The sequence below is a fragment of the Apostichopus japonicus genome, chromosome 16 (genome assembly GCF_037975245.1).
Source record: "Apostichopus japonicus isolate 1M-3 chromosome 16, ASM3797524v1, whole genome shotgun sequence".
NCBI lineage: Eukaryota > Metazoa > Echinodermata > Holothuroidea > Aspidochirotida > Stichopodidae > Apostichopus > Apostichopus japonicus.
The window spans coordinates 13,938,194-13,957,397 of NC_092576.1; the positions used below are offsets into that span (position 1 = coordinate 13,938,194).

At 38.2% G+C, this 19,204-nt stretch overlaps 1 protein-coding gene across 1 annotated transcript in view; it reads left to right on the forward strand.

Annotated features, from left to right (window-relative positions):
* The first annotated feature begins 3,011 nt into the window (after positions 1-3,011).
* Positions 3,012-19,204, forward strand: part of LOC139982580 (protein AATF-like) — a 28,207-nt gene continuing 12,014 nt past the window's right edge. Inside the window, exons 1-13 of the mRNA XM_071995496.1 lie at positions 3,012-3,217; positions 6,423-6,590; positions 7,561-7,692; positions 8,863-9,087; positions 9,772-9,984; positions 10,497-10,640; positions 11,359-11,476; positions 12,355-12,565; positions 14,571-14,741; positions 15,554-15,628; positions 16,632-16,693; positions 17,324-17,404; positions 18,681-18,752. Of these exons, the coding sequence (XP_071851597.1) occupies positions 3,130-3,217; positions 6,423-6,590; positions 7,561-7,692; positions 8,863-9,087; positions 9,772-9,984; positions 10,497-10,640; positions 11,359-11,476; positions 12,355-12,565; positions 14,571-14,741; positions 15,554-15,628; positions 16,632-16,693; positions 17,324-17,404; positions 18,681-18,752 (1,760 nt within the window). The 5' untranslated portion in view covers positions 3,012-3,129. The remainder of the gene's footprint in view (positions 3,218-6,422; positions 6,591-7,560; positions 7,693-8,862; positions 9,088-9,771; positions 9,985-10,496; positions 10,641-11,358; positions 11,477-12,354; positions 12,566-14,570; positions 14,742-15,553; positions 15,629-16,631; positions 16,694-17,323; positions 17,405-18,680; positions 18,753-19,204) is intronic.

Genomic DNA, 19,204 nt, shown 5'->3' on the forward strand with positions numbered 1-19,204 from the left:
AGGTTCGTTATTCATAATTGGACAAAGGGTTCGATATTCATAATAGAACAAAGGGTTCGTAATCCATAATAGACAAAAAGGTTCGTTATTCATAATAGGAAGAAAGGTCCGATATTCATAATGGAGCGAAGGGTCCGTTATTCATAATGGGAAAAAAGGTTCTTTATTCATAATAGGAGAAAGGGTCCGATATTCCTAATCGATCAAAGGGTTCGTAATCCATAATGTGCAAAAACGTTCGTTATTCATAATAGGAGAGAAGTGCGTCATACAACTGCAAAAGACGTTCTCCATTTTCGCGGACGCCTATAGTGTTCAACCAGTGGCCTCAGCAGACTTTTTATTCAGGGGGGCACAGGGGGGCACAACAGTCCTATGGGGGCACCACCAGCCTGGTGGCGGATGCATAATTTTGCAGAGAATATGAGCCACACACTATCAAGACCATGTGCTTCACAGGACAAACTAAAACAAATGACAGCGAATGACCGACTGACAATTGACTTTGTACATGGCCAATTATCATTCGCGAATGACAGCGAATGACAGCGAATGACAACGAATGACAACGACGGACGGTGGTGAGAAGAGATAGAATGATTAACGGAGTGGCGTAAATGCGGTTATTGGTTTTCTGCGCAAAAATGATTTGAGGAAAATCGCATGTTACGTCGTTGCAGGGTTTTGGTGTAATTTATGGATAGAAACCACAGGGAAAGTTTTTGTGTGAGAATGCGCTTGAGTCCAGTCCCTTTTGCACCCCCCCCCCCCCTCAAAAAAAAGAAAATCTTTTTTTTTCATAGAAATGTCCAATATAAGGACTCTTCCTGAAAATTTGAGCCGTTTCAAGATTATAGTATTGTTAGTTTCTAACAATTAATATCGGAAAAATGACGTTAAATTTACTTCTTCAAATCAGACTTACAATTTCGCTTACTATAAGGTGCGTTTGTATCTTGTCCATATTGTAATGTTGACCAGTGTCTCCCGAAGTCCAGCTGCTTGAACTAATAAAAATCTTTAACACATATCAAGACAAAAATCGGAGAAGAGGTTGATGACTGGTTGATCTCTTATTTATTGATTTATTAAGTCGATCTTTGATTCACCGGCATATGAATTTACCACGGCATTGACAGACTTTACAGAGACTTTGATAAACAGTTAATAGAAATGGTATAGAAATTGTCTGCACACTTAAGCGGTAACACAGTTACGCACTTAGGAAGTTACGCAATTACGCAGTTATACGCAATTATGCACTTACGCAGTTAGGTAGTTACGCACTTACGCAGCTAGGTAGTTACGCAGTTACGCACTTACGTAGCTACGCAATTACGCACTTACACTAACTCGTGGAGGCATACACGATATTTTGTTGGGACTCACTCAACAACAGGCTTAAAGACTTAACCAGTTTAGATTACTAAATAAAACATCTCTTTTCGAATCACAACCGAACCAGTACGTGGGTAAATGTATGTACAGATGAAGGATAATACTAGCGTCTGTTGACACTACTCTTTCTCACTACTTGCTTTGATTAAGAAAACATAAAAGATATATAAAAGACACACGCCCATATGAAACACATGGTCTAGCGTTTGTGAGCCCCCCAGTGAAGTCGAAATTACAATTATCGAACCCCTATAGAAAGTGACAACAAATATGATGTCTCTTAAAGATACACCCTCGTTCCTTGTTACTTAAATGTTCTTAGCGCAACGATAGTTTTCTTAGAATTTCCTAGGTGTACGAACAATATCCCCCGTCACCCCAAAGATACCCGATTTTATCTTTCCTAAGACAAACAATTAAACCTAGAAGTCATGCCAAGCACATAATCGTGTGATAGAATAAATATACCAGTTAAGTGGTAGCAATTAACTTACAGAAAATAGGCGGTTCTCTCAGTTCTTTCTCTGTCAGGGGCCAATCTCGGAATACCGCGTGAGCGTGGTGAGCTAAAACTAATTAAACAATCTGCGCTACCACTAACAAGGGGGAAACATCTCCAAACTCGGGTGCTGATTCAACAAAGTTTAAAAACAAACAGGGGTAAGATTTTCATTGGCTGTCCCCACCTGCAACTCGCAACAGCTCTACACATATTTTGGGAAAGATACAATTACAGACTTCTGGGGGCCATCGACGGGTAGAACTGAGGGAACGCTCAATCCTGTGACGATAATATATTACACTAACAAATTACTTAAAGGGATATATTTCCGTTACAGTACTTTACTAGATCTGTAAGCCACGCACTTCGCGTCCACTCGGTTTGCGTGGCTTTAATATACCCACGAAGTCTGAACTGTGATATCCGGTTGAAGCAAATGTCTGTGCTGTCATTCCCTGTCATTCGTTTTAGTCAACGCAATTTTTTAGTGTGTACATATATTGTCATTCGTTATGTGTAACGCAATTGTCATTCGTTTTAGTAACACCCGTGCTTCACCCTACCCACTGCAGCAAAACCTTCATTTTCGAGATATTAACGGCATAAACTTGAACGTTTCCTAAAGGGGTCCTTTTCCTCATTGTGAATGATACCGAACTTTTTTGGCTAGGCCTATTATGAATAACGGACCCTTTGTTCATATTATGAATATCGAACCTTTCCTCCTATTATGAATAACGAACCTTTTTGTCTCTTATGGATTACGAACCCTTTGTTCTATTATGAATATCGAACCCTTCGTCCTATTATGAATAACGAGCCTTTTTCACCATTATGAATATCGAACCCTTTTACCAATTATGAACAACGAACCTTTTTTTTTTTCATTATGAATAGCGAACCTTATGAACAATGAACCTTATGGATCATGACCCTTATGAACAATGAACCTTATGAATATAGAACCTTATGAATATCGGGCTGTCACCAGTTTAGACAACGGAAGTTAAGATGTCAACGTGAGTTTAAGCAGCATTGTAAAACAGCAGCAACAACTATAGTTTAGAAAACAACAAACTTAGTTTAGACAACGAAATAAGTTCGCCCTTTTCGCGTTCCATATAGTCGTGCCAATACAGTATATGTCCAGTCTTCATATGTAAAGAACAGGCTGAAAGTCAAATCAATCATTCAGATGAACAAATCAGATTAGCGTTTACAATACCGAAATGACTTTAAGGAAAACCATCGCCGACCTGATCACAGATTTGAGTAATCCGGCGCCCATTTTCGACCCAGAAGATGATTTTTATGAAGGTAAAACAAACACGTGTGCAGCCTAACCTATATTGTACTGTGGCGATAATCGCAGCCCCAGTTCTGCGAAATATTGTTAGCCTGTACAGTGTCAGCAGTCTACAGTTCTAACTTTTGAGGTAGTCTCGATCTCCTTTTCCTTGAAAATGTCAGTGAAAGAAACAAAATGTATAGATCATCCTTACCAAGAAACAAATGAAAGTAGTACCCCCCCCCCACCCGCCCGTCACCTGTTTTTGTATTATCAAATTCGAGAAGATGATGATAAACATAATAGGCCTAGCCTAGGCCTACTAAATATTTACTAGGCCTAGTATTTAGTAAAGCAGCCTAGGCTAGTAGTAGTATCCTAGGCCGGGGGTCGTGTCATTCCGCCATTAGTACTTTCCGCCATAGAAAATGTGCTCTTCCCGCCATAGAAAAAGTGCCATGTTACCGCCATGACGGGCTACCGTAGGTAACCTAAGTCTACCCGACACAACCGCTCCAACTTGCCACAGTATTTATTTACAAAAGAATAGGCAAGATCATTGCATGATAAATTAACACTCATTGTACATCATTGGCAGTAATTGTTTGGAAGATTTACCCAAATATTGAAGCTCATAAGGTATGTCAAAATCAGCACAAAAGCTGTTTTAGTATAAAAAGAGATATATGCAACTTTGAATAAAAATCTAACAGAAAATGGAGAAAGATGTTACAAGTGAACTTTGAGTTTGAGAGCTTTTGTAGTGAAGTGAAATTTTGTTGTGTGCACCCGTTCAGTATTTACATGTATTATGTAATATGCCGTAATAGCCAGTTTGTAGCGTTAGTTGTTTCCACGTGTATTGTTCAGTTCTGTACACGGTGTTGTATGGCGAACATCGTCCCTGCAGATCTCCGGGGCTCGCCTCGTAAACCCCTTACTATTTTGGTCATATTTAATTAATCTTGGGTCGTCAATAGCCCAGATTTACCAATATCTTTACTTTCTGGAGTCCGTGAGGAGATGTCACCCTTCTCAGAGGCAGGATGCCTCAGGTTTTTGGATGGTTCGGCTTCTGTCTCGAAGCCATTGGTTTCCCAAGATGGCGGATGTACTGTATACCATAGCGAGCTGGCTAGAGTTAGCGTTGATGAGTCTCGATGTCCGCGAGCCTCCTGTACCGCGAGCGAAGAGTCTCTTTCGTCTTGTTATCCGCGAGCGAGCTGACTTCAGTGTAGTATGAGTTTAAGTAATACATATTATTATTGTTTTATACTGCAGTACGTAACCTTATTGTTGATAAATTGAATCAAAGTTGTAATTGTTGCCCCTCTGGCTAAGTTGTACTTCACTGTACAAAGTACGTATGTTAGGTTGTGTATTTGGACCTTGGTCCTATGGGTTTATAAGGTGCGTTGTGTACACTGTGTAGATCAGTGGTTGTGTATCGTTAAGCACATGGGTGCTAGTAGTATTGTGTACCTTTATACTGTAGAGTGACAGTAACGGTTAGGTTGAGTTTTAGTATACAGAGAGTTATTAATAGTTACGTGTATTGTACTGTATTGACAGTTGAGTTGTATTGAAAGATGATTTATTGTACCTGTATTTTGAGTATTGTACTACTCGCGGTGTAAAGAGTTTACGTATTTGTATTTTGTATCTTGAACATATTGTTACTGTTGGTCACTATAGAGTTGTCTCAAGAGCTTGTCCTTCTAATCTTAGCCTTTATGGATAGCTATGGAGTGCCAAGTCTCTTGAGAGTTTGTGGGTTCAGGAGGTGTAAATTCCTGCTGTCTAGGAACAGTATGGTGGAAAGGCCTATAATGAGTTGCAGCGGCATGTGTTGCCCTAGGCTGGCCATTACGAAGGTGTAAAATTCCTCGCCTGTTGGCAAACGTTTATTATTATTTATGCAGTTTATTTCATAATGTTCATTTTACATTATTCTTTATACACACTTATACATTTTTATACTGTATTGTACAAGTGCAATGTCGTATTGCAGGATACTATTATTGAGTCTTTAATTGTATTTGTGTATTAATATGTCACAGTTTGGGCATACAGTAGGTTCTGTGCATTTTTCGTAGTATTGAGTATAGGTTTTTCCCCGAGTAAGGATAGTTTAATAAGAGTAAAGAGACCCTTAAGCCATTTATCATACAAAGCCATTTTATATTGTCATGTGTCATGACTTATTCTTCATTTGTATATTTTCATATTATTGTAGAGTTTGTAATAAGGAGTCAGCCGTTGTTTCAACGCAAGAACACTCTTGCCTCCTCATTGATAACTTATGAGTTCGAAGCGTAGGACCCTAAATCCGGTAATTTCCCCCGCCATCCGCGGTTCGCTTCACTTTGAAACTAACAGGTTGGACCCAGTACTTTGTAACTTGTAACTGTCAGTCTCCTGTGTTTCTGATTAGCTAGATTACCATTACTAGCCATTACAAAACCTAGGCCTGCACAGTAAGAGGTGAGATCAATAATAGCACATGACCAGTTTAACCTAAGGTAACTATAAATTACTGCACATTAACAGTACACACAAGTAGGCTACTGGTCAGTTGTATGAAGAAACCATTCTACCAAGTGAATATCACTTCAAGTGAATTTGATTACAAGTTTGTCCTTCTCCAGTTTATTCCCTACCCCCTTCCCTTAACCCTCTCTTTGTCCCTCCACTGTTTATCTCCCACCTCTCCTCTTCCCCTGCTGGTTTCTTTCTTTCTCCTCTCCATCTCTTGTCTAACTAATCCCCTGACATCTGTTTCTTTGTGTTCACCATGCTCATTAACCTGTCTGTATTCTGTGCGTGTTTTGTCCCTTCTGTTACTGTTACTTGTCATTTAGCCTTTGAAGAAGATCCTGCTAGGATCAAATCGTCAGGCCAACTTACTTTTACACATTGATTAAAAGTTAGCTGCATTTTGCCATTTAGATAATTTGCTCAAAAGCAGTATATATCTTACAGACTTACTTAGTCAATTCTCTAAAAAAAAAAAGGCAACTTTGAAAACTTGAAAATTGTCAACAATATGATTAACTGACACATGTATGTATCTGGAATGAAAATGTGGAAGTCTTGCTCATTCATGGCACCACCGTCACTGTATGAGAAGTTGCCGTCATTTATCACAAAAGTAAGGGGAAGATCAACTCAAAAGGCCGTTTTGTGTACCTAGCATACCAAAAGGAAAAATGTATTTCATCTTTATCCTCATAGAAACCGGTGCCAAAGTTGTAGGAGGATCGTTTGACGAGGAAGGAGAAGATGAGGACATCCATCCGTCTCTTGAATCCGGCAGATTGAGGCGCCGAGCAGCATCGCCTCTGGAGGAGAGAGACGTACGGTACGAGGGGAAGAAAACGTTGAGGAAGAATTTAGTCGAAGGTAAAGATGATGAGCTATTTCACACAACTTTGACATACTGTATATAACCTGGCATCAAGCTAGCATTCTCATACATGCTGTGTAGTGTTTTAAACATGGGATTGATGGTCATTTATTTAGATTTTTAACGAGGCAGTTTTGACGAGGTATTTTTGATGACTGGACGTGGTGAACAGAGATCTGTAGATGGCTGCCTTTGTCAACATACTGTGTATATATGTGTATATATATATATTTGTAGATGGCAGTATTAACATTTACCGTATGATGAGAATGCAGGTTCATACAATTGGTTCCTGTTGTTACATATATAATCAAAGACACTAAGCACGTAGATCCAATCCCATGTCAAGTTGCCCGACTTTAGAACCACCAAGCTCACTGCTTCCTGGAGGACAGTGCAGAAGTAGATTTGTGATTTGAAAATATTAATGGAAGAAGACTTACATACTATTAAACACAGATCTATTGATACTATTGATGGCTGAAAGTGCCATAGAAAGGGGAGCATATTCCACCTCATAGACTGTACAAGTGTACAGTACATAATAACATTAGACGAAGATCCTGGTGAATGGTGCATGCAGTTCCTGCATTGTTTATTAGAGATATCAATACTGGTGAAGTGGTTTGTACCAACCATAATTTCAGTACCTACAAACTTGAAGCAAACAGGTGTGATGTCATAGCTTTTAGCTTTTCATGCTTTTCATTTTTGTTTTCTTCCAAACTTTGTTGTTTTAGACCTCAAGTAGGGCTGTGGCGCTTTTTTGCATAATCCTCCTTTTTTTTTTTTTTACCCCTTCTGTCTTTCTTCAGAAGGAATATAAACAAGTTGTAGCTCAACTCTTCCTTTTCAATTTTCAACTTTTTTTTATTTTAAGGTAGTTATATCATTAATGTAATAATGTTAATTAATTTAAGGTAATTACAGTCCTTCAATTGACTGATCATTGCGTTCTATTTATAGATGAATCAGATGAAGAAACCTCTGAGGAAGAAGAGAACTCTGAAGATGGAGACTTGACATCTTTCAAGGAAATGATGAAGAAAAAACAGCAGCAGCGGTCGCCACAGAGAAAACCAAAGAAGTTCCATCCCGGTGAGAGCAGACATTTTGTGATTCTTCGTCTTTGAAATCGCATGCCCACATGTAAATCAGTATTCTATGCTAGTTGAAAGGAAGGTGATGCATTGACTTCAATCAATAATTATCAATAAATTACTTTGTACAATTAATTTAACTAAGTAATTAATCAATCAATCAGTCAGTCATTTAATTAATCAAATCAGTCATTCATTTAATTAATCAATCAATCAGTTAATCAATTAATGTCTGTAAAGTTTAAACTCTGCAGTGTGGTAACAGTGTCTTACATTCACTCAGCATTGTGTCTCAGACTGAAAAGAAAAAGACCCTGCTGATATTGTTATGCTGCATAACTTTTCAAGCTATAGTCAGAGAGTAATTTATCTGAAGTCGCATCGCAGAAACGTGCAGACTTGATGTATACATGTATCGCAGCAGTGTCTGCACAAAGGGACTGTAATGTTTTAATAACGGATATTTCAGAGCCTTCAGACCCTACTACACAGATACTTGAATGATAAGACTATGCCCCGATTGTAGAATTTATAGGTATTGCCCTGAAGGATAGGAAAGATTTTTTTTTATTTTTCAAGACTTTCATATGTATATATCATAAACTGTTTTTTTATCATTTTTTTATATTTTTATATTTTTTTCTTGGGTTATGCTTACAAGGTAGGTTACATTATTTACGTGTGCCCAGTTTTAATGGGTTGCCTTGTATTCCTGTCTTTTTTAACCTTAACTTGTAGGTACATGGTACATGGCAGGTACACGGTAGGTACATGGTAGGTACATGGTAGGTACATGGCAGGTACATGGTAGGTACATGGCAGGTACATGGTAGGTACATGGTAGGTACATGGTAGGTACATGGCAGGTACATGGTAGGTACATGGTACATGTAGGTACAGTACACTGTAGGTACATTGAACCTTAACATGTAGGTACATGTTAATTAATACATTCAGCACAGAACACCCACGTGTGTACAGTATGTGGCTACTTAGCATCCTAAAAAGAACTGCCTTTCTTCTAGGTGGCTGTTATACTATGATCCTTCTCCTAGAGTGCTTATCTTGTAATTATGACAAAGAAACAAACAGACTGACAGACAGCCAGACAGACAGACAAACGAACAACAAACAAGAAGAAAATAAACTTTTATCATCATGTCTCCAGGTATTAAAGAGGATGGAGATGATGGGGATGACTCTGATGACGAGGAAGACACAGAAGAGGAAGAAGAAGAAGAAGAAGAAGAAGTGTCTGGAGAGGAACAGCACGATGATGAGGACAGAGGTCTGCAGAGTGACGAAGACGACGAAGATGATGAGCTTGAGGAGAGCAAAGATGTCTACCGTGGTCAAATCTGGGAGCGACTAAGAAAGATGAAAGAATCTGAAGGTGAGTCAGCAAGATACACATTGGCTCTTATTGTAGCAGTTTGTGATCAGTGCTGTACCCTAGCTGTTAACTGTACAATCCAATAACGGTCACTCATAATTCAAGACTCTCGGTTTAACTAGTTCTGCGCACGCTCGGCGCAATTTCTTCTCACTGAGACACCGGATTTGCACGATTCGGCATTCTCGAACGTTTGTGAATAACTTTGGAGCTATATTAAGTAAAAAGTTCGAAGCTAATGTCAGTAGATTAGCGGTTTAATTTTGGGTGCATTTTTTTTGCCCAAGATTGCAAGATTTCTTCTGACGTCTGTCTCTACCGGTCTGTATTATGCCACCTCGTGGCTTAACTTGTTGACCTTTGGCCCTCATTCAACAGTCAATTTCTTTGGTTTTATAACATTCTCAACCTCTGTTTTTTGCATTTGAATTTTCTTTCGTCTACATAAATTCTCACCCCCTATCTGTATTTCGCATGAAGAAAACTCTCCTGGTATTTGCTCACTTTATTACTTGCGCATCTGTACACTTTCTGAACTCTGCAGAGGATAGTTCTCGTCGTCGACAATGTCAAATGGTAAGATCAGAGAGAGGAGTAATTTCACTCCTCAGGAAGCTCCATCTCAATGTCGTGTCTCTCTCTCTGAATGTTTAACTTCGTTTATACCTCCCATGAATCTTTCAGAGGAAGGCGGCGATCTTAACGAGGCAGACGAAGATGACGCCAGCGGGGTCGAGGATGAAGATGATGACGAGAGTATCGTGGAGGAGGAGGAGGAGGAGGAGGAGGAGGCAAGAGATAAATCCGACGACGATGATGAAACAGACATCGATGTAGTGTCAAAGGTTAATCTCAACGAGGAAATCGAGAAAGGAGTCGCTGCAAAGAACCAGCAAGGTCAGTCAAAGTTTGCAGCTATATTTTGCATGTTGGGAAGGATGTGTCAAAGGTCAACCAAGAGTCGTCGCCGGAAAAGGTACCGGCGAGGGGCCAACTTAAGATAGTAGATTGTGGCGACTGGAAATGACAGGAAAGTTTACAGCGTCCGGGATGTATCGGTCAGTTTCTTTCCGACTGCCTTTTTTCGGGACTTTTGCTTTCTGAAGTTTTCGGAAATTTCGGATACTTTCTATATTTTTTGTTTTTCCTTTTTCTATGATCTAGTTCTGGTCATATTTTCTATTAATTTATCGATGAGAGCCTAATGTGAAAGGGGGGGAGGAGGGAATGTCGGGTTGAAACTGAAATTATTATTACTGCAGATGGTAGCTCTGTCTAATCTTGTTCACTTGGCGACGTCTGCCGAGGAATGTTCTGCATGTTAACGCATAGACAGTTCTTGAAATAGCTCACACATCATTGGTAAAACCACTACTCAAATTGATTCTTTCTGTAAATCCATTTTATAGGCCTTTGGGACAATTTCTTGGAGTCCCGCATCAAACTGCAGAAGGCCCTGCAGCTGTCCAATCAACTCCCTCAGTACACAACACACCACAGCTATCTAGAAATGGAGGATGACAACGAAGAACACATCGAGTGTGTCCTGGAAGGTAAGTGACTCTAATGTAAGGTAATGAATATGCATGATAGGTCACTCTGGGACATGATATTTAATGAATATTCAAAATAGGTCACTCTTGGAAATGATACTTAATGAATATTCATTATTGGTCACTCTGGGACAGGATACTTAATGAATATTCATGATTGGTTACTCTGGGACATGATACTTTATGAATATTTATGATAGGTCACTCTGGGACATGATACTTTATCCAATGAGTGGATTATGATCATCCCAACACCTCTTTTGCGGGCGCCAAGAAAAGTTTTCTACGTTAAAGACGAGAACTTCAAAGCAAGGCTTGTGAATGGTCCAGTTAATAATGGTCTTTAAATGACACCTTTAGTACATCTGTAATACTCAATTCATTTGGGACGAACACATTGAGTGTGTCATGGGAATGTAGGTGACTTAAACATCACTTTATGAATATATATGGTTGGTCACTCTGGGACATAATAATGGTCTTTGAATTACACCTTAATAGTACATCTGTGCTCCTAAATGCGTTTGGGAGTCACATACATGTGGGGAGTTAACCATCACCTGCAGAAATGATGAACATAGGTGGGTGTTTGCAGGATAAGGTTCCTTTGTGGATGAGAACTTAAATAGACAATGACTTTTAACCCTCTAAAAACAAAATGACAATGATGATAACCAACAACTTTGAAAATAACTTTTTAATTTTGTGTCAAACCAAGGTCAACAGAAATTGAAAAGGCTTCTGAAAGTTTTGTGTAAGTTGCAGGACGAGTTGCTGTTCCAGAACCCGGAGACGAGGCACGTCGTGACGGGGGAGAAACAGAAAACCAGCGACAGGTACGCAGATTCAATCTCGTTTCGATTTCATTTCAGTTTACGACGTGGGCGAGATCCGATTCATCCCCTCTCCGGGTTAATGCCGTAATTTCTGACTTTTCCTCCTATTTCTCGCGTTTCCTACTTGGGTGAACTTGTTCAAAGTTATACCCCAATCTGCGCTCTAGCACCCAATCATTGCTCTCTATGCACCCTGTGTCCACTAAATCTTATGGCGAGCGATCTTTCCAGTACTCCTCAACCCTCCTTTGGAATAAACTCCTACTCAACATAAAGAATGTCATGTCTGTGGAGATGTTCAAAACTGTTTTGAAGACACACCTGTTTTCATTGTTATAATTGTTATGTTTACTCTTATTGTATATTGTGTACATATCTTTCACTTTCTTTTGTACAGCGCGGCGAGACTTTATTGTAAGTTGCGCTATATTAGAACTGTTTATTATTATTATTATTTCCTTTCTTTTCATGTTCAAGAGCGCTTTACAATGACAACAAAATGACAAAGCCCTTAAAATATGAATATGAAGAATAAAATTGACACAGCTTAAATAAAAATATAAAAAATGTATATAGATATATATATATGTATAAATATAAATGAAGGAATAATTTTAAAAATAAAATAGATTTACAATGAAATTCCTAAAAAGAAAAAAAGTGAGTTTTAAGTAAATTTAAGTAACAAAATGACAAAATCCCTTAAAATATGAATACGAAAAATAAAATGGACACAGCTTAAAAATTAATATAAAAATATATATGTACCTGTATCTATAAGGAAATATTTTTTAAAAACAATATAGATTTACAGTGAAATTCCTAAAAAAGAAAAAAAGAAAAAACTTTCTCCCCTATTCTCCCGTTTCCTTTCAAAGCGACGAGGAAATCCCGAGTGACGAGGACGAACTACCAGACACAGCCGACGAGAAGAGAGAGGCAGAGCCGTCCACGAAGAGGAAGATAGACCTAACGAATCCTGGAGAGGAACTCGCAAAAAGGCATAAGCGCTTCGCCCAATACAGAGATACAGTGATCCATTCGTGGTACGACAAGACCAAGCTGGCCAGTGGAAAGCTCAGCAGTAAGGTGAGATGTTTGTAGACATTGTCCGGCAGAGCGATACAGGTGTTCCGTACTGGGTGTTCCGTACAGGGTTGGATAACACTAACTGAGCCAGCCAATAGTCGTTATTTATGTTATTTGTGCATTCATTAAGTATAAAGTGGAGCCAGTGGCGCCAGTCTTTAAGAAAGCAGGATCGTTTAAGCATAAAAGGCACGCGCGAGAATGGAGGTAAACATGAAACCTCCAATGATTTGATAATGGAGGTAAAACATGAAACCTCAAATGGTTTGAGAATGGAGGTAAACATGAAACCTCCAATGATTTGAGAATGGAGGTAAAACATGAAACCTCAAGTGACTTGAGAATGGAGGTAAACATGAAACCTCTAATGATTTGAGAATGGAGGTGAACATGAAACCTCCAATGATTTGAGAATGGAGGTGAACATGAAACCTCCAATGATTTGAGAATGGAGGTAAACATGAAACCTCCAATGATTTGAGAATGGAGGTGAACATGAGACCTCAAATGATTTGAGAATGGAGGTAAACATGAAACCTCCAATGATTTGAGAATGGAGGTAAACACGAAACCTCCAATGATTTGAGAATGGAGGTAAACATGAAACCTCCAATGATTTGAGAATGGAGGTAATCATGAAACCTCCAATGATTTGAGAATGGAGGTAAACACGAAACCTCCAATGATTTGAGAATTGAGGTAAACATGAAACCTCCAATGAATTGAGAATGGAGGTAAACACGAAACCTCCAATGATTTGAGAATGGAGGTAAACATGAAACCTCAAATGATTTGAGAATGGAGGTAAACATGACACCTCCAATGATTTGAGAATGGAGGTAAACATGAAACCTCCAATGATTTGAGAATGGAGGTAAACATGAAACCTCAAATGATTTGAGAATGGAGGTAACCATGAAACCTGCAATGATTTGGGGAGGTTGCTGTGGGTATGAAAACATTTGTAGACTAATACTGGAAATGTTACCTTTAGAATTTAATCACCTGTTTTGTCTACATACACTTAATTCTTACAAAGGTCTCAGAATATCATATCACTTTAAAAGTTTAAATACATGATAGCGAGTCTAGCAACCTATGGGCAAGACATTGATATGCAGTTTTCAACTTGCAGTTTAGAATATATTTCTTTTGAATATTTAAGTTTCACATTTGCTTTTCACCAGGAAATCATATTTTTCAAGAAACTAAAGCCATTCTTTCAAAAGCAGAATCTTGGTTTTTTTTTTTTTTTTTTTTTTTTAACCTCTTCAAGACAATTTTCACCAGGAAATCCCCTCTTTAAGTAACTGTAAACTATTCTTTCAAAAGAAGAATCTTTCTAGCATGAAAGACTACACTTGGATGGGGGTAAAATTAAACTGCCAATGATCTGCAAATAGTTTGTTGAATGGGGGAGGAAATTTCTTCAGAATTAAATAATCAGGTCTTTTTCTTGTAGACGGATGATGTGTGTTTAATACTAGCGGACCAAAACTTACACTTGACTATCTATAATCGAAACCAAACTTCCTAATAGTGAAAGTGATTTTGATCCAAGGAAAATCTAGACAAATTAATCGCCATCCCATCTTTAACCTTCACGTAATCTTTATAAAACTCATCAGACAGACTTAACTAAACTGCATTTCTTATGCAGTGAAGCACTCTAGATATATTGAAAAGTATGGAAGCTATATTTAGGTAAAAATAAAACTCTAGAAGCATACAGAGGTAATCAATATTTCGATCCGTCTGAGATAATTTTTACCTACCGTCAGATGACAGGGTTACCACCATCAATAATTTTGACCAGTCTAAATAAATTAACCCCCTGGACTGTTGTGTTACAGTGAATGAACCTTTGACAGAGAGAGGGGGGTACTGTATTTATTCTTAATTTTTCTTTTTGTTGTAGAATGAACTGTCCATAATTCAGGTTTTAGGCCTTTGGTGTTTTTCTCAGGGATATGAAATGTTGATATCTATATTTTGCTTTTCCCAGTCATTCAGTGCCTTTGAGAAGTCTCCAGTCGAACAAGTCCAGCAGATTTTGATGGACAAGAATCGACTCATCCACCGTACGCAGCTCAAGAGGAGCAGCTATAAAGTCATCGGCCAATCAGAGAAGAGAGTGGAGGTGGTCGTCCCTCCAGAGAACGGAGAGGACGAGCAGGTAACGCCTATTTTGTCGTCTTTCCCGGCTTTGGCCGAGACGGTGTCAGTCCCGTCATTGCAAGCCTAAAGCTTGGTCTCATTTGTTGACTATATCTTTAGCACGGTGGTTAGGCCGTTTGATTCAAATAATCTCTCTATAATATTTGGCTTTCAAAGGAGATACAAAACCAACCTTTATCTTTGGCTTACTGTATGTGACAGAGAGATCTTTGTGAAGAACAAATCCCCCACACAGTTTAAACAGACATGATCTTTTTCCGCGAATTCGCAGAATATCCGTGATTTCTTTTCTACCTCGGGGACAAAAACCATTATCCTAACACACTGTAGTATACGCAAACTGGAGCCTATACCGCAATTTTTGCAAAGTTCCGTGATTTTCTTTTTACTCCAGGCTCATCCCTGTTTAAAGGACAAATCTTGTTCCGTTTAGGAGATATCCCAGTTTTAAAAGTCGTGTCCGAGAGCTGTAATGACTCTGTAAATCTGTGACGTCGTAGTGGCCACTAGGATCTGAAACCTTTAACTCTCTCTTTTTGGTTTTCTTTTCCCTGAGTTTAAACTTGTATATGAAACAATGTTCCACTTGGCTGGGAGTCAAACCCGTATCTTTGTTTTCATGGAGTGTAACTCTCTTGGCCAGCTATATCCAACCACGTTTATGTCGCGAAAAATGCACAACAGAAACACCGAGAAATGAATTTCTAAATTTTCATACACGTTTCATTTCAACAAACAACTGAAGTGTACTTTAAATCCATTGTTATGTAACGGTATGAGATTCACTTTGGGTTTTCTTGTTTTTAACAGATCCAGACCGTCAGAAGCTCTCAACTGAATGAAACCGATCCAGAGATATTTGATGACGATGACTTTTATCATCAGGTAAAAATTCTAAACCCACTAACGACAAAATAAAAACTCACAGTAATTGGCTGTCGTATCATTATATGATTGTTATGTTATTTTTGCAGTGCTCCTTCTCCCCCCCCCCTCCAACCATATGTATTTATATTAAACAACCTCTCCCTCTCTCTCTCTCTCTCTCTTGTTCATAAAGCAGGCATGAGCTTTTTCCGCGAATTCTCGGAATATCTGATTTCTTTTCTACCTAGGGGACAAAAACTATTATCCTCACACACTGTAGCTACGCAAACTGGAGCCTATACTGTAATTTTTGCAAAATTCCTTGATTTTTTTTTTTTTACCCCAGGCTCATCCCTGATAAAGTTAATTTGATTACATCCCAATCATGGAACTAGCGAGTCTACCCTACAGAAGCTCTTTTTGTAACCATATTCCCATGTGATGATGACCCTTGGCGAACACCAGACCCGTCCATTTTCAGATTTTTTCTGTTTCATGAGTATCATACGGAGAATTTACACGACGGTCGTGCGAATTGTCACGACTATTTCTGCTCACGGAACTGACCCCTTTGACAACCCCCCCCCTATCTGACATACAAGAGTGTACTTCAGATTTACTGTCTGCTGAAATGTTGGTAAACTGGGGAAGGTGACTAAGGACACATGCTATTTATTTTCTTTTATGTCGGGTGATAACAGACAGCAAAGAAAAAAAAATAGGAAAGTTTAGTAACCTGTTTCCAGTTCAGTTTGACTCTTAAGATTCCTCCCTGGGAGACAGTGATTTGTGTCCCAATCTTTAAATCTTGCTGCTCAACAACTTTCAGTTCAATACATATGCAGTTTCGCTCGTAGATCCCCGGGAAGTGTGTATGGAGTGGTATTTTGAGGAGTTGGACATTTGTGGGTATTTACTAGTTGGAATGACCCTCAGCATTAGGTCTGAAAGGGAAGGAGAGTTGTGAATACTTGAAAAGAAAATGGACATACATTTGTGATTTTTTTTTTCTTTCCGGCAGCTGTTGAAAGAATTAATCGAAAGAAAGACTGCAGATACCACAGATCCAGCCCAACTCACAAGGTACAGTCACAAATTCTCTTTTGCTGTTTCTTCTCTTACTTCCAATCATGTTACTGTCACAATCCTCGGGAGAATTACGGTATGCGTCTAATGTCATTGGTTTTTTTTCAATCGGTAAATCAAATTTGAAATGCTTGCCAAATGATAATACTTTTAAACGCAATATGAAAACTTATATTATTTGTTTAGATGTCTGATATTTGTTTGTCTATCTTTTGGCCGTCCTTTATGTGCTTTTGGATGTTTATCGTTTTTTCTACTGCATATTATTATAAGTATTTTGTATTGAGGGCTCCTCTGGAAAGCAGTGCTTCTGCACTGAGCAGGACTACCCTCATTGAAGATGACAATAATAAAAAAATAAAAAAATATTTAAAAAAGGTCAATCAGATATACGTATGCTCGGTAATGGTAATGGTAATGGTATTTTGGTAAAGTGATTTTTATCTATCATTTTTTTTTTCCCATCTGTTTTATTGACTCATTTGACATTTATACAAATAGACATGATAATTTTGTGAGTTTTTTATCTATCATTAATATGACAAACCTCTGGACTATTCTTTTAAAATGCATAGCTCTTTTTTTTCCTTTCCCTGACTGTTTTTGTTCTCTCCTACAACTCAACAGACAATGGCTGGCTGTACAAAAGCTCCGACATAAAGTCAAGAGAGTGGTGGACACCAAGGCTAGCAAAGGAAGAAAGCTTAGGTGAGTTCATACTGACTTTCATTGTAGCGTATCTACAGATTTTCAGTGAGCTGTATGCAGTGTTTGCTTTCGATTTCCCTCCTGTTTTAATTTCCTCCCCCTTACATTGAGTATGAAGTGTTGTCGTCGTCACTGAAAACATCATTACTAAATAAGAGTAACCAATTTTAAAAGAATAGTCCAGGTCAAAATTTCTTTTTGATATGTTAAAGAGGAACATAATCTGAGCATTCTGGTGAAATTTGCATTCAATTCCTATGTACCGTCTTTGAGATATTAACAGTTGAAGTTGCCACCTTTCGCACCAAAAGTGAACTTGGGGCAAACAGGTGTGAAGTCATTGTTGCACACTGATAAATAATGTTTTGTTTTCCTTTAAAATTTACATCTAATATTATACTCCACAATTGAATGCATCCATAATGTGAATGTACCATAGGTATTGTTATTTTATATTCTTCACACATCATCTTTAGACAAACTAGTAACCCAATCCAAGGTCAAATCAATAGACTGAAAAATAAAGAAAAACAAAACGTTATTTGTCAGTGTGTAACTATGACATCACACCTGTTTGCTTCAAGTTCACTTTTGGTAGAAGGTCAACTTCAACTGTCAATATCTCAAAAATGGTACATAGGAATTGAATGCAAATTTCACTAGAATGCTTAGATTATGTTCCTGTGTAACATATCAAAAAGAAATTTTGACCTGGACTATTCTTTTATATAATTTGACATTTTAGCAACTACCTTTAGTCTGTGTGCAGCATCCCATGCAAGACTCATAATAGCAATTGTTTTGACTTACTGAAGTCATGGACCCTAATAATGAAGCAAAAAGATACGAAAACTTAAATACTATGCCTGGTAACTTCTCTCAGCATAGAAAGGAACAGTGCATCTTTCTGAGGGGGGGGGGGGGTTTCTCTTCATAAGCACCACTAACACCTTTGATTTTTGTAGTAATATATGGTTGCGGGGTTTTGTCGATTTCTAACATTCCATTGTTGCTTCTCTGCAGCATTAAACCTCAATATTTATCTATGCTGCAATTGATCTGATTTCAGAAATCGTATTCATCTCAAAATTGTCAGTTCTATATAGATACCTCTGTTAGTATAAAATACTAAATGTAGGTTGTATTAAAGTATATGATATGATATCTTTGTTTGCGTATGTGATATATATCCCAAAATATTCAGTTTGATATCAATACCTCTATGCAGCATCTGATTGTGATATTAATGTACATTGCATATCATATCTGTTTCTAGGTATAACATACATCCCAAAATGGTCAGTTTTACTGCGCCTAAAGACGATAGTACGATGACTGATGAAGCTAGGTAAGTTACAGACCTCTCCCATCACAGGTATGAAATGAACCCAGTAATCTACCGATCAAACACTCGGCAGACACATAAACCGTAGAAAAGAAAAACAAGTTTGAAGCTGTTTCTTTACACCACATGGGAATGACTTTGAAACGCCATTCAACTTGTCAGAACTTCTACAACCATATCACGCAAATTGCAGTTTCATGATATCACACAATAAATTACTTCTGTGTGAAAATCGCTCAAATCGATCATGGGGCAATTAGAGCTATTGCTGCTGATGCCCTTCTCTGTGGAACAGCCTTCCAGAACATATAAAACACAGTCCATCTCTTGCTTCTTTTACACGCTTTCTCAAGACTCATCTGATGAAAACTGTTTAATTCATTGTTCAATATTGCCCATTTTCGCTTGCATTTTTGTCTTGTATTATGTTTAATGTTTTTTTATTTAGCTGTCAC